Source organism: Coenobita brevimanus, chromosome 44 (assembly GCF_032717465.1).
Source record: "Coenobita brevimanus isolate Jiangsu-jjx chromosome 44, ASM3271746v2, whole genome shotgun sequence".
NCBI lineage: Eukaryota > Metazoa > Arthropoda > Malacostraca > Decapoda > Coenobitidae > Coenobita > Coenobita brevimanus.
This window is the reverse complement of record NC_136997.1, coordinates 15,957,894-15,973,543: the sequence shown is the minus strand read 5'-3', so window position 1 is coordinate 15,973,543 and position 15,650 is coordinate 15,957,894. Positions and strand designations below refer to the sequence as shown.

The 15,650-nt window shown below is 40.7% G+C and overlaps 1 protein-coding gene across 1 annotated transcript in view; it reads left to right on the top strand.

Moving 5' to 3' along the window:
* LOC145397993 (glutamate receptor ionotropic, delta-1-like) overlaps positions 1–11,704 on the top strand; it is a 188,543-nt gene extending 176,839 nt beyond the window's left edge. Inside the window, exons 4-6 of the mRNA XM_080270961.1 lie at positions 3,119–3,362; positions 3,840–3,989; positions 11,594–11,704. Coding sequence (XP_080127087.1) covers positions 3,119–3,362; positions 3,840–3,989; positions 11,594–11,704 — 505 coding nt within the window. The remainder of the gene's footprint in view (positions 1–3,118; positions 3,363–3,839; positions 3,990–11,593) is intronic.
* The last annotated feature ends 3,946 nt before the right edge of the window (positions 11,705–15,650 follow it).

Sequence of the window (15,650 nt, the reverse complement as noted above, 5' to 3'; positions counted from 1 at the left end):
TACAGTCTGACCGGGGAAGTAATTTCATGTCAAATGTTTTCAAGCAGTCTCTGAAAGAGTTGGGCATCACCCAGATCACGTCTTCAGCTTACCATCCCCAGACCCAAGGAGCGTTGGAGAGATATCATCAAACACTCAAATTGATGCTCAAGAAATACTGTTTGGAACATCAGAAAGACTGGTACAAAGGTCTTCCATTCGTTGTATTCCAAATGAAACACTGGGCTTCTCACCTTCTGAACTACTGTTTGGCCATGAAGTAAGAGGACCCCTTAAGTTACTCAAGGAATGCTGGCTGTCGGAGGAAGATGACGTCAACCTGCTAGAGTATGTGATGAAGTTCAAAGAACGGCTGTCCACTGCTTTACAGCTGGAGAGAGAGAATTTAGGAGCTGCTCAGGAGAAGATGAAGAATTGGTATGATAAGAAGTCCAGGTTACGCCACTTTCAGCCAGGAGATCAGGTTTTGATTCTGCTACCGGTGCATGGGCAACCTCTTCAAGCCAAGTTTAGTGGTCCTTATTTCGTGGAGAAGAAACTCAGTGATGTCAACTATGTCATCGCCACACCAGATCGTAGAAAGAACAAGCAATTTTGTCACATCAACATGCTAAAGTTATATCACAGGCGGGACAAAAATAACCCAGTCTGCACTGTAGCTGTTCCACCCGAGTCTGCAAGTGAAGTTCTCCCATGCAGCATGAGCCTGAGTGATAGTTTGGGGAAGAATCCTGATATCATGAATGATCTCCAGACTAAGCTTTCTCATCTAGTTCCCGAGGAAAGGCAGGAGTTTTCGGCATTACTGCAGGAGTACCCGCAAGTGTTCCGTGCCACTCCAGGAAGAACCACTGTGTTGATGCATGATGTCGATGCTGGAGACGCAAAGCCAATTAAACTGCCTCCTTACCATGTGAACCCAGTGAAAGTTCCTCTCATCGAGAAGGAGCTTGGGTACCTGTTGGACCACAAGATGATTGAGCCCTGTCAAAGCAAGTGGAGTTCTCCTGTCACTCTAGTCCCTAAGCCAGGTGGGTCACAGCGGCTTTGCATCGACTACAGACGTGTTAATCAGATAAGCAAAACAGACACTTACCCTCTCCCTCGCGTGGAAGATTGCATAGACAAGATCGGAAAGGCTAGGTACATAAGTAAGTTTGATTTGTTAAAGGGATACTGGCAAGTACCTATGACTGAACGTGCTAGGGAGATCTCATGTTTTGTAACACTAGGAAAGACTTTTGCATGTTCTGTAATGCCATATGGTATGAAGAATGCACCAGCCACATTTCAGAAGCTCATGAATGTTGTAACAGAGGGTTTGGCAGGGTGTGTTGTTTATATTGATGATGTATTAATCTTCAGTGACAACTGGAAAGGTCACCTATGCCATGTCAGTAAATTTCTTGAGCATTTGGTTCAGGCTAATCTTGTAGCTAATTTATCAAAGTGTGAGTTTGGTCAAGCTAAAGTTCAGTACCTTGGGTATGTAATTGGTGATGGACATGTTGCACCACCAGGAGCTAAGGTTCAGGTTATAAGTGATCTTCTCAGACCTAAAACTAGGAAAGAGCTACAAAGATTTTTGGGAATGGTAGGTTATTACAGGAGATTTGTTCTTAACTTTTCAATTCTTGTATCACCACTTACAGACCTACTGAAAAAGGGAGTTAAATTTGTCTGGTCCGATAACTGTGAATCCTCTTTCAACAAACTTAAAGCTATCCTATTAAGTCAGCCAGTGCTCGCTACTCCAGATTTTGCTAAGCCTTTTAAGATGGCTGTTGATGCAAGTGATATAGGAGCTGGGGCTGTTTTGCTGCAAGAGGATGATCAGGGTATTGAACACCCTGTATCTTATTACAGTAAGAAGTTCACTCCACCTCAAAAGAACTACTCAACTATTGAGAAAGAGCTTTTGGCCTTGATTTTGGGTTTACAGCATTTTTCATTTTATTTGTGTTCTGGTTTTGACCCCATAGTCATTTATACCGATCATAACCCACTGAAATTCCTTAGTAAGTTTAAAGATAAAAATCAGAGATTGACAAGATGGAGTCTACTTCTTCAGGAGTATTCATTAGACATACAAAATGTCAAGGGGAAAGAAAATGTTATTGCAGATTGCTTATCTAGACTTTAGACAGATTGTTTTATAGTAATAAGAAATTTCCTTTGTAAATTTCTTTTTCTTTGTGGGGAGGTGTTACATAGCCTATGATTTCATCATCCTTTGTGTAATTCTAACGTACAGTATGCTGCATGTTTGATCACGACCGTGTTCTACCTCACTCCCCCCCCCTCCTTCCTTATAGTAGAGTAAGTCGTTCTTTCTGTTGTTCAGAGCAGGATTGTCAACTCTTTGTCCCCTCTGGTTTCATTTGCGCGTCCTTCTTACAAGTTGTATCAAGCTCTGCCGGCCCCTATATAATGAGCTTAGTCTCTGCATTATTTGCCACTTAGATCTACTCCTCATTTTGCTCACATCTCTGTCCTCCCCTGTACAGTTGTTATTATTGTGAGTGCTCAGGAAGTCTCCAACCATCTAGCAGCTGTGTAATTTGAGTATAAGTGTTATTACATTTCTTCCTTGTACTGTACAGCATAAGGTGATGATTTGTAGGCCTAGTGAGGTTTTTGTGATTCATGTGTGTTTATGTCAGTCATTTTTTGATAATATTTTGTATCTGTAATAATATATCTTGCATTCACTGAGTATTATCCGGTTTTCTCATTTTATCAGGGCTGACTTAGATAAATTTACACTTGCTAATTTCGTGATAATAGAGGCTATTGCAGTTAACCATATATTTAACCTGTTTTTTGCCATTACATTATCCTTATGAGTCCTGAATGTTTTGTTGTTAGTTTGAGCATTAAACTTTAACTTGTAATTTTACCTAACTCTTTTTTTTTTTTTTACCTGGAAGTTTGTGGGACAGTTTTCTCTGTTCCGTAACAATATATATATATATATATATATATATATATATATATATATATATATATATATATATATATATATATATATATATATATATATATATAATCCTTCATTCATTCATTACCAGTGACTAACCATTCATTCCTGTCTCTTTCCTTACCACCTCATACTAAGACCTTGCATGACTGACTACGGAGATATAGTGCCGGAAGCCCTGAAGTCCTCCGAGAACCCCACTTTGGCAACCCTGGGGGATAAGCTGTTTATAGACACAAACTTTATTGCTTCAGACCCATATAGATTCCTGCTTAGAAAGGTTCTTGCAGGTACTCATGCCCTGATTTGTTTTTATGATTATCTCATCTTCACCCTGCACAAAGCAAAGGTTACGCATACCACCTACGTCATGAATGATAAGGTAAATATCCAAGGATGGGATTCTCAAAGGTATTTACGATGTCGTATCTCAGATTGGATTTCACAGGATGGTTAGCGACATAAGAATCTTTCCTTGCCTTGCGTCTCTTGTAAGAAACAGTTTCTGGTTACGAGAGGAAAATTGTCATGGTTGTTATCTGCTTTGGATGGAACAACTAAGAAGGAAGACACTTTTCATGTAGTCAGTTCTTCCTGCGAAAACAGACCACGGTTAAGACAAGGACTTGATTGTAAATATGTTCGAGTATCCCAGCCCAACCTCGTTCAAAGAGGATTATTATTTTGCCATAAAAGTTGTGATGTCATAATACATAACATACTTGATTAAATCAATTTCCTCTTGAAATACTGCAGTGTTTTAATAGAACAAACATTACTCAGTGCAGCTTTCTCGGGGTTAAGTTTATTAAGTCTGTGTCCTGTACAAGGAGATGGTGATTACTGTGCATCTTCACAGCTCTACAAAGGCTATTTGGCGTGGTATCTGCGACGCAACTCTCCCTACACCACCATCATCTCTGATCACCTCACCCGACTAGTGGAGACTGGAGTATATCCCAAGATGGTAGAAACTCACAAAACAAAATTGACCGAAAAAGTAACTCAGGTAAGTTAATTATCATGGCAGGCTACACTTTATAGCCGTTAAATATCAACATTCGTTGTAATGGATAAAGCAAAGGCCAGCTGAAAGATGTTCAGTTTGCCTCGTTAGTGAGCCTAGAATTTATGCAAGTGATATTATTATCATCATCGTTAACAACACCAGTATCATCATCACATCCCACTTTGCTGAAATGGGCGCAAGAAACCAGATACATCGCTAATGATAACAGACCCACTGAAGTGGGTCGCACATCCATTTAGTCAAAGCCTTCGAAATTCTCGGCTCTTTCTCAAGAGGCCAAATGATTCACACGAAAACCTGCTCCAAGGTGCCTGTGAGATAGTCGTTTCGTTGAGCATTGAAAAAGAAGAACGTGATGCTTGTCATGTAGTGTAGCTTACAAATATTGTGTTCCTTCCTATATTATGACTATGGACAATGAGTCAACACTGCTAACTGCAGCCATGACCTGTCTTCTTTATACGCAATATTACTAAGAGTCAGACGATTCCATTAGAATTTGGTCAAATACCGACCAAAAATATAACTAGACATACACACATCATCTACTCCTGTGTTGCCCCATAAGGAGCGTAGGAGCCCGGGGCTACACAAGTTGGTCCTAACATTTAAAATGAGAATGACCAGCCGCACTCATCCCTGACTGGCATTATGTGAGCAATAAACCCCATCCACTCCTTGGATATAAACTTCACAGGCTCAATCCGGCTGAAGCGCCTTAATTACCCATTAAATCATCAGGTGCCATAGTTTGGTTATATGGTTACCACCCAGCGTAGTAAATGGTTTCCTGGTGTACAGTAAACTATTGCGCCTATCACTCAGAGTAGATCACCCGTAGACAAACGGAAGAGGAAAGAAAGAAGGAAAGAAAGACAGATAAGGAAAGAAGGAAGGAAGGGAGAGAGGTAAGAGCAGTCACCCTAAAGCAGCACGACATCGAGTGAGTGGAAGGTGAGCGTAATGTTTGACTTGGCTCGTATCTCTGACTGGAGTAAATATAATCTTATCGTTTTTAATGCACCTAAGACTCAGTTCTTACACCTATCAACCCGACAAAATCTTCCACAGATATACCCACTAATGTTTAATAATATTCAACTTAATCCTGCATCATCCTTGAACATGCTTGGGGTTTCATTTAGTAGGGACTTATCTTGGAAAGATCATATTACATCTCTTGTAAAATCTGCTTCTAAGAGATTGCGTGTGCTAAGCCGACTCCGTTCTTTCTTTACCCCTGCACAATTGTTGACTACAGCATACAGGGGTTTTATCCGCCCCTGTGTGGAGTACAACTCTCATGTGTGGGGAGGCTCCCCCACATACAGCTCTTCTCAATAGGGTGGAGTCAATGGCTTTTCCCCTCATTAACTCTCCTCCTCTTACTGACTCCCTTCAACCTCTGTCTCTTCGCCGCACTGTTGCATCTTTATCTCTTTTCTATCGCCACTTTAATGGTCACTGCTCCTCTGAACTGTCTGCATGCATTCCTCCACCTCTACGAAGGCGTGTAGCACCCATCTAGCAGCAAACTCTCATCCCTTTTCTGTCCAACTCTCTAATCCAAGAGTTAACCGTTACTCCCAGTCCTTCATTTATGCAACAGGTCAGCTCTGGAACTGTCTCCCTCTGTCTGTATTTTCTGCTGCCTATGATCTCCAGTCTTTCAAACGCAGTGTGTCCAGGCATCTCGAAATGATCGGATCTTGAATTGGGCTCTCTGTTGTATTTTGTGTTCTCTTAGAGGGAACTGTTTTGCGGGCTCACGGCCTTTGGTTCCTTCTTCCTCGCATAAAAAATAAAAACATGGTGAGAAAAGTACGCCAATTACATAAACTATAGCACGGTCAATGGAGACAACAAGCCCAGTTTTTATCCTATATAGGGAAGTTTCTCCAATTACGCAACTGGTGCCACAATCCACACCAAAACATCATATCACTACTAACAAACGCTATCGCCATTCCCACCACTATCGCATAATTCCAAGACACTTATATTATTACTCCGTCAACCATAAATGTTATTACTGTACCATAACTACCGCCACCAATTACCACCACCACCCACCGCTATTACCACCGCCAACAAAAGCCATAATTTCTGCCACTGTCAACAGCCATCATTGCGTTCATCATAAAATACCATATTTACTACTACCAGCTATCACCACTACCTACTTCATCCCCATGACAGGTACCACCATCACAGCTACCACCAAAACCATCACAGCTGTGGGGAAGCGGTGGGTGAATCGGTAGAGAGGCGGCTTGCTGCTGTCCTGATGGACCCAAGTTCGAATCCCGGCTGGGGCAGGAAACAGTTTAAGGATTTGAATTTCACAAAAGCAGGCTTTCCTGATCTACCAGATGACCCGCCGACATGTCGTAAAAGTACCCCCGCTAATACCAATACACCAGTCCTGTATGAGACAGCCCTAGCACGTATTCAATATGGACGATGGGTGTTAGCCCCTAAGTGGTGACATGTGGAGGTGTAGGAGGACTACTGGGCCTTGTGATAGGTCACTGCCCCCGAGATATAGACCCTGGCGCCTTTGCCCAGAGTCGGACCCATTAAAAAAAAAAAAAAAAAAAAAAAAAACTACCACCACCATCACAATCACAGTTACCACCTCCACCACCAACACCATCACAGCTACTACCATCATCACAAGTTCCAACAGAAAAGAATCATAATGTCATTAATTGATCAGAAAAATGATACACCTTTTTAAAGTTTCTTAACACTAACATTTATGGGGTTAAACTGGCTTACTTAGATAACAAAACCATAATAATGTTCACTGTATGAACCCTTTGAAGCAAAGAAAGGCATCATCTGGCGGCTAATGACTTTAGCAAGAATATGTTTGTGCCTTGATTCAAGTCCATAAACACCATGAGATGCTTCAGATGTCAGCTTTATAGCTCTTTCAACACTGTGAATGAGAAGGAGATCTGGCAGGGGCAGCTTTGCTCCATTCTGCAGTGCCTCTTGAAGCTCCTGGTCAGAGAAGTCATCCGTGAGAGCAGGTTCACAGATGCCACTTTGAGAAAGATTGATGACTTCTGACCGGTGATTAGCATTAGTATTGATTGCTATGATCTTCTTTAGCCGCTGCTTGGCTGGCTTCCCATTTCTGATGGACATAATTTTTCTGTTAGCAGATTCTCTGACTTCCAAGCCATCATACTTCATCATGCAGTGGAGCAAATTCTCAGGAAGCAGAGCAAAAGCATTGTACTTCAAGTTGTTGAAAGCAACAGTCTGTATTTCCTCAGACTGCATCTTGATCCTCTGGATTATGTTGAATATATACAGAGGCTGATTGTGGAACTTACTGTCCTTTTTAATTTCAAACCAGCAGACTGCATACACTTCCACAATACACTTCACAAGCTGATAAAGTTTATCTTGAAAGTCTGAAGGGTAAGTGACTCTTGTCCATAGACACATTAGTCGAATGGCCAAAGTCAACCATCTAGAAGGGTTTAGTGGTCCAATTTTCCATGCATCAAACCTTGGATTGACTACCCTTCTGGAAATTCCATGCACTTACTCCAGGGGAAGCCTCTGGTCATTACTGAGATCATTCAGTGTCTCCTCAGCAAACTCCATGTCATCCAGAGCACCGCTGATTTTGGTGAACTCCACTTGAGGCAAATCTTCGTAATCAGTGTCATACAATTTTCCCAGTAGACCAGTGAAAGCAGTGGGACTCTTTACTCTGCCATCATGGTGCTTGAAAATAGCTCTAAAAGGGAGTTCATTCTGATGCAGTGCACAACCGATGGTGTGCAGTTTACGACCAATTTTATTTTCAAGAGATGTGACAAGCCCTCCCTGCCAGCCAGTGTTTGTACTTGTGTTGTCAAGTAGTACAGCTTCCGGGGTTTCAACACTGTTAAATTCCTCCAAAACCCTAGCAGTTTCTTCACAAAGTCGAGCACCAGTTGCACCAGTACATGGAGTAACTCTGTGAGTGAGATATATTCCACTTTCAGTTCCTGGCTACCTTGTGAAAGTCATATTGTGCTCTTGTTCTCTTCCTTTCTTCAGTTTAGTTTCACCATCTTTATCTTTGACTTCTTTATATTATAGCAACGTGTCTTTGTCTTTTTTCCCATCAGCTCCAATACATAGTAAATTTTGAAGGCCTTCATTGTGTTTTCCATCACTTTTTACTTTTAATCTAGCCTTTTCCCTATCAATTTTCGATTTATCAACTATTATCTGTTTGACAACGAGCCCAGGCTTGAGCAAGCATAGACCGTAGGTCAAGGAGAAAAACATTGGCAAGACTTGCCCCAAGATTGCAAGAGACATCACCCCTAATCAGTTCCATGGCATATCTTGGGGTTTTCAGAAAACTGTAAGCTCCACATGGGTACATCATTGGCTTGAACTTCTCATCTTCATCACCAGATGAATTTGCTGAGTCTGATGAATTGCATTCACCACTGCTAGCAAGTACCGTACAAGTTATACATGCTGTAGGAAGAATCGCACACTGCTTGAAAGTGTATCAGATTTATTGAAAATCGCATACTGCTTCTTACTTGAATATTCCAGCACACAACATACCAGAAAACTGTATAATTGATATGAAAAACGATAGAATTTGGATGTGTTAAATATGCAGAGAAATGAGTGATGGTCATGGGCTTACTGGGAAGATCCTGGGTCTCAGTCTCAGTACTCGGCTCTACTTCAGCTGTCTGTTAGCCCATGCATGAACTTACTGTTCTCCAGACCTTGAATGCAGCTTAATGTCCTGACAAACAAACCTTGTCATGTTAATGCCAAACTTTTCATGGTTTGATGCGCATCTCAGTTGTTGATCATGGTTAATTTGGGTGAATTTTCATTTTGAACTGTGACCAAAATTTAACCGTCAGATCCACTGCATGGATCCATATCTGGATCATAACTGAGTTGATCTTGCCCACTGAAACTGATATTTGAGTGACTTAATAAATTCGAATCACATTATGCTTCCTTTACCCTGGTCGCTTCAGAAAGTCTGGCCTTGCCAAGTGACCTTGACATGTGACCTACTGTTCTAATAATTCGCTTCCCCTCAATCTGGCTTGGTTAAACTCAGATCGGAATTATTTTTGATATTTTATTCACGTACAGACACACGGATTGGAATCCGACCTTACCTTGTGAATCTGACCTTTGATTGATTGTTCTCAAACTGATTCCTTTTGTTCTTGCCATGCACTCAACACTCCTGCTAAGTTTGGTGTGACGTGGGTAAAAAAAAAAAAGTATTTTGGATGATCTTACGACTTAGAATTTGACCTCTTCCTGTGACCTTACCGTCTGACATTAAAAAAAAAAAAAAAAAAAGTGTATTTCATATCCTCAACATTTCCCCCGTGTTTGCCGAAAATTGGATGAAATCTTATTGAGTTATTTTTTCAACACACACACACACACACACACACACACACACACACACACACACACACACACACACACACACACACACACCTTCACCACATTAAATATTTTGAGTTAAGTTGACCTTTAAAAACAGTTAACAAGAAACTTCAGTGTTAAGTTACTCACTCATCTGAGAACCTCCCGCCACCCCCAACATCCCGACACACACCAAAGCAACAAGTATCAAAGCTCGCTCATATATGTCCAAAGTGTGGCCTTTATCGCATATAATGAATCTGTTAAACAATCGGTGAAACTTACACACCGTGTAACAGTGCTCCAGCCCCCACCCCAAATACTAAGCCCTAACAAGTAATAAGGTTCGTACGTGATAACTTAGTGAAACACTTTCCCATATCTTTGCAATATGCTGTATATATAATCAGTATTAAATATAGCGGTATTGCTATACCTTTTTCTCTCATCATTGTACCTCAAATATAATTTTTCACATTATTAGCAATTAAGAAGCAGTATGATTATTACCCGATATACAATAAATAAAATGCGACTTCAAATAAGACACTGCAATATGTCGTGTTTAATTAATACTTGCCATATGATCTCTACAATGCTGTAAGACCCAGTCATCCGTAATGAGTCATTGTCCCAGCCATCAAATTCTACAATATAACTATTGTAATGTTATTACAGTGATACTCTGCTTTATAAATGATTAATATATAATTAATATGAAATGATATTTCATATAATGAAGGGGTGTTATGTTATTAATCTCAGTGTTTATAATAAAGTTGTGCAAGCATACTGCCTAACGTAGAGTGAATATAAGTGTGGTGTAAATGAGGATGATGACTAACTAGATGTAAAGAGCATTCGCTACTCAATCAGCTATTTCAATACCATTATGTCAAACAGTGTAAGAGTATGATGGTCACGTATATTAGCATCAGAATTTCTGTAGCATTATTCTAGGTTGTAGAAAATGTGACAGCATTGTATTACTAAACATTTTAAAACTAGCTGTACAGTACCATTAAACAGTGAAATATTATACATATGTCATTATTATTTTATGTTTATTATAGTAGTAAAGCATTAAAGTGATATCAAAGTAATAATATCAAAGTAACATTAAGAATGGTATTATCGTATTTAATTATAACAGTAATGTTAAATCATATATCACAGAATGTATATGCTTTACACAATGATATGAAGTGACCCACTGTATATACCTAGTGTGAACAATTGTCAACTTGGATTTATGAGGCATGATCACATTACATGTTCATTATGTTGCTAAATGACTATAAAATGCAAACTGCATATACGAGTATAGTATGAAAGAGTGCAATTTTAAAAGATCTGATCTATCAGAGACTACCAATTATTAATTTATTAAAATAAGAGGAGAGAAGGCGGTGTGAACACAAAGTAATTTAGTGCTACAACCATAGTCAGATGTGTACAGGTAGGAAGAGGTAGAACGCATACATCGCCAGTGTAGATCTGGAGTAGCTGTGTATGGGAGCTGCATTGTGCAGCGCGGTTGACCGCTGGGGCAGCGCCAGGGATGATAACCAGTTGTTCTGCCTGGAGCTGATGCTCTTGGGTAGAACGTAATCACAATGGGAACATTAACCTTTTCAGTAAGTTCAAGTTTTCTAGCTCTTTTCTTTATCCATTTCGGTCGCTCATTTTGTTGATGATAGCGTTGTTGGAGAGGCAGGACCGGGTTTATACTAATTGATTTTTATATAATGAGGAAAGATCACTTACATTATCGCCTGTATTAGGCTACAGACTTTGCTCATTTACCGTAACTGACAGTGTGCAGTCCTGTTTTTCTTCCTCACTTCCACTTGATTATATAACATTAGCATAAATTTACTTCCATGGCTGAAATCCCAGTCTAAACGAAACAATGGTTTGATACTTTCTCTTATTGCTCGTCTAAAGGTATAAAAGTAAACGTGTTAAGCAGAATCAATGAACAACCAACAACATTTTTAAAAATACTATCAAGAAATGAATTACCCTATATTCTCTTTCTAGCAGTGTAATACATATATTTCCTCCAAAGATAAACGATAATTTCAACCACTACATACATTATCTGTGTGTTAAGCAAGTGAGTGTTGGCATTTCATTGTGCTTCTCAGGTTCATGGTGACGGGGTGCTGAACCTGGGACATCTACAGGGCGCCTTCATCGTGCTGGTGCTGGGCCTGGTTGCTGCCTCTCTCACCCTGATGCTGGAGCACCTCATCTAACCTAGCGTAGCCTAGCCCTAACCCTTCCTCCATCCTGCCTCCCCCCAGCCCTTCCTCCATCCTACCTTGACCCTGCCTCATCCGAGCCCTACCTTTACCCTGCCTCACCCCAGCCCTTACTCCGCTCTGCCTCATTCCAGTCCTTCCTCTCCCTTCCCTCTCCCCAGCCCTCCCCCTAACTTTCCTCCTCTTGCCCTCCCTTCACTCTGCGTCAGTCCCACCCTACCTGCACCCTGCTTCTTCCCAACCTTTCATTTACTCTGCCTCACTCCAGCCCACTGAGTAAGATCACTTCCCCCGCACCCCCACTCCACACAAACAACTCTCTGGCAGGGGCAGATGCAGCCATGAATTTGCATGACTATAATCCATTCAAGATGCCTCAGTGGAGGGGGGTGGATGCAGGCAAGAACTGCTGTGATTTACAGTGATTCTGATTTCGTGCTTGCAACCAGCCACGATTGCAAGCATTTGGTGAGGTCATGGCCTTACCCTAGATATCTAGTCATTTAGTTTTGTTCTATAATAAATATCTGGTAAACTGTGTACGACCTTCTTCTTACCTTCTTTCTACATACGTGTCATGTCTTCTCACCTAATTGTATCTTTACAGGAATGAGTCAAGCTCGTACCGTCCCGTGTCTTAAACCATTTTCATCACACATCTCCTTAAATTGATGAATTGTTTTGGCATAAACTATTTCATTCGGTAGTGCATTCCACTGATCAGTTGCCCTATTTGGGAAACTAATTTTCCTTACATCTTTATCGCCTCTCTTTTTATGCAGTTTTTTTGCAAAGTCCTCTTGCTAATGCTTCCTCATAGGTTATATATTCATTTATATCTATTTTCTCCTTCCCTGATATGCATTTATATAGCAGTTACTTACACACTACATATTATTACAAATGGTTACAGACACTATGACGTGGTCGTGTGTCTTAAGTGGTATGAGTCAAGGTTTGTATATTACAGGTAGCAAGAGTGAAAGGCATTATTTTTGCCCACGGTGTGGGATGACTTAACAGAAATGATTATCTGCCCAGGTCGTGTGCAGCAGCAATTGATTAAGTTTCCTCTTATAAACCCCTCCTCGTCAGAGGTAAGCAGTTTGGCGTCCATTTCCGGCTGCTTAGACGCACTGATTGCCGCCGAAAGCATGACCTGCTACTATGCCATCATGTCAGCGCCCACTGGTCCGGTGCTGCCTATGTGTAGGACTCAAGTTAGCGACTTCCAGGCACTGACATGACCTGTCACCGTCACCCTATGCTGTTGCCATGGGTCTCTTGATTTTGTTGAACGGATGAAATGAGAAGTGAGTCTAGCAGTGGGGTTGCACAGTGAGTGCATTTGATATGATGATGAGGGTGCACAGTCCTTACCACCACATGACTTGGTCCTTCTCAGCCTGTGATGATAGCATAAAGATTGACGACGACGGTCTACTGCTCAGGGTTGCAGGAGTCTTACGGGAACTCTCTCTGTCGAGGCCCGCCTTTCGTGGGACTCCACTCACGGATTTTTCGTGTGTGCTTTACTTCCGGTGGCTAAATCAATCCAAGGGTAATCCATAACGCAATGGGCCATGGAACACCTAGCGTGACCCTCGCTGACGGCCCCTCCACCATTGGTAACCCTGTCCTCCCACTGAGTTCGGGTGTGATCTCCCTCTACTGGTACGGCCCATCAGATTTATGAGGGATGCAAGCCCCCTACCACGACAAGGTGGTTCCTATGGGGACACACACACACACACACACACACACACACACACACACACACACACACACACACACACACACACACACACACACACACACACACGTTACTAATCTATTAAGCTACTATGACAAAGTTGCTGAAACATTACAGAAAAGTGAAGGGTGGGTGGACAATATCAATTTAGATTTCAAGAAAGTATTTGACAGAGTACCACACCAAAGACATTTATGGAAACTGTACCATCAAGGAGGAATCTGAGGCAAACTGTACTGTTAGATGCAAGATTTTCTCAGAGAAAGGGAAATGAGAACAGTACTAAAGGGAAATTACTCATCATAGAGGGAAGTGACCAGCGGAGTTCCACATGGCTCAGTGCTGGCACCAATTATGTTTATAGTGTAGAAAATGACATAGTAATATTGGAAATGAAAACTACCAAAATATGTTTGCCGATGATGCAAAAATACATAGGAGAATTACTAACACAGACTCTTGTACAGAGCTACAAGAACAAATAAATAAACTTCATGAATGAAGTAATGTATGGCTAATGGAATTCAGTATGGACAAGTGTCATGTAATCAAGTTTGTTAAAAGTGGGAAAAGACCGGATTGGAATTATAAGTTAGGAAGTAAAACCCTACACATATCAGAAAGAGAGAAGGACCTAGGTGTGAATATCAATAACAGACTATCTCCGGTTGACCACATCAGTGAGAAGGTACGGAACATGTATACATTAACATACATATATGAAGACTTGCTGAGAAAGATAATAACATCATTCATCAGACCAACCCTGGAGTATGCATCAGTAGTCTGGAATCCTCATCTCAAAAAACACATAAGTAAGACTGAAAAAGTTCAAAGGGCCGCTATAAGATGGGTACCAAGCTTAAGGGATCTAAGCTACGAAGAAAGACTAGAAAACCTGAATCTGCCAACACTACACGAGAGAAGGAAAAGAGGATACATGATTATGCTATATAAATGCATATCAGGGAAGGAGAAAATAGACATAAATGAATATATAACCTATGAGGAAGCATCAGCAAGAGGACTTTGCAAAAAAACTGCATAACAAGAGAGGCGATAAAGACGTAAGGAAAATTAGTTTCCCAAATAGGGCAACTGATCAGTGGAATGCACTACCGAATGAAATAGTTTATGCCAAAACAATTCATCAATTTAAGGAGATGTATGAAGAAAATGGTTTAAGACACGGGACGGTACGAGCTTGACTCATTCCTGTAAAGATACAATTAGGTGAGAACACACGACACGTATGTAGAAAGAAGGTAAGAAGAAGGTCGTACACAGTTTACCAGATATTTATTATAGAAGAAAACTAAAAGGCTTTTGACTTTCTTATTAAAGTCTGTAAAGAGAGAAATTGATGAAACATACTACCATCTACGACGTACGTTGAGTTTCCTCAAGCAACAAATGTCAAGTGATTTATTTGAAGCAATATGTGAAACAGCTGATAAGAAATGTAACAGAGAAACTTATTTCACCCGCATCCGATTGCAAGAAAAACTTTGTGATTTGTGTAACCACAGTCCGTGGAGTATGTGTATGTTACCTAATTCCATCTTAATTCTTTCTACGTATGTACTGAGTCGTGTCGAGGAGCAAGTGTTAAATTTAGGTTTGTCCTTTGCCTTGAAACCAGGAAATGATGTAGCACTTGATTTTGTTTCTTCTACCTTTAACAGCAAGCTGGATATCCCGTGCCTTACTGGTTTAATAATTAGCAGTTTCATAGGAAATTTTGAATCCAATGACTCCATACCACGACGTTTTCGTTTGGCCTTTGAAAGTCTCAAGAAAAATTATTCCATTCTTATTACGAAAGCGGACAAAAGTAATTGTGTGGTCATTCTAGACAAACCTGATTATGTGGAAAAGATGAACCGCCTGTTGAGTGATGCCACTACTTACGAAAAAACTTGTGTCATCCCCTCTCAAGAGGTTATCCACAGACTTTAATAAGAAAGTCAAAAGCCTTTTAAAGGATGTGCCAAACATTGATGCAAGTAAGTTCATTCAAATTAATCCAAAATTACCTTACATTTATGGGTTACCAAAGACCCATAAACCACAGATTCCCCTTCGTCCTATCATCTCACAGTGTGGCTCATTCACTTACAAACTTCCAAAATTTCTAGCGAACAAATTAGCACCATTGGTTGGCACATTCCCTAAATCCTATGACCA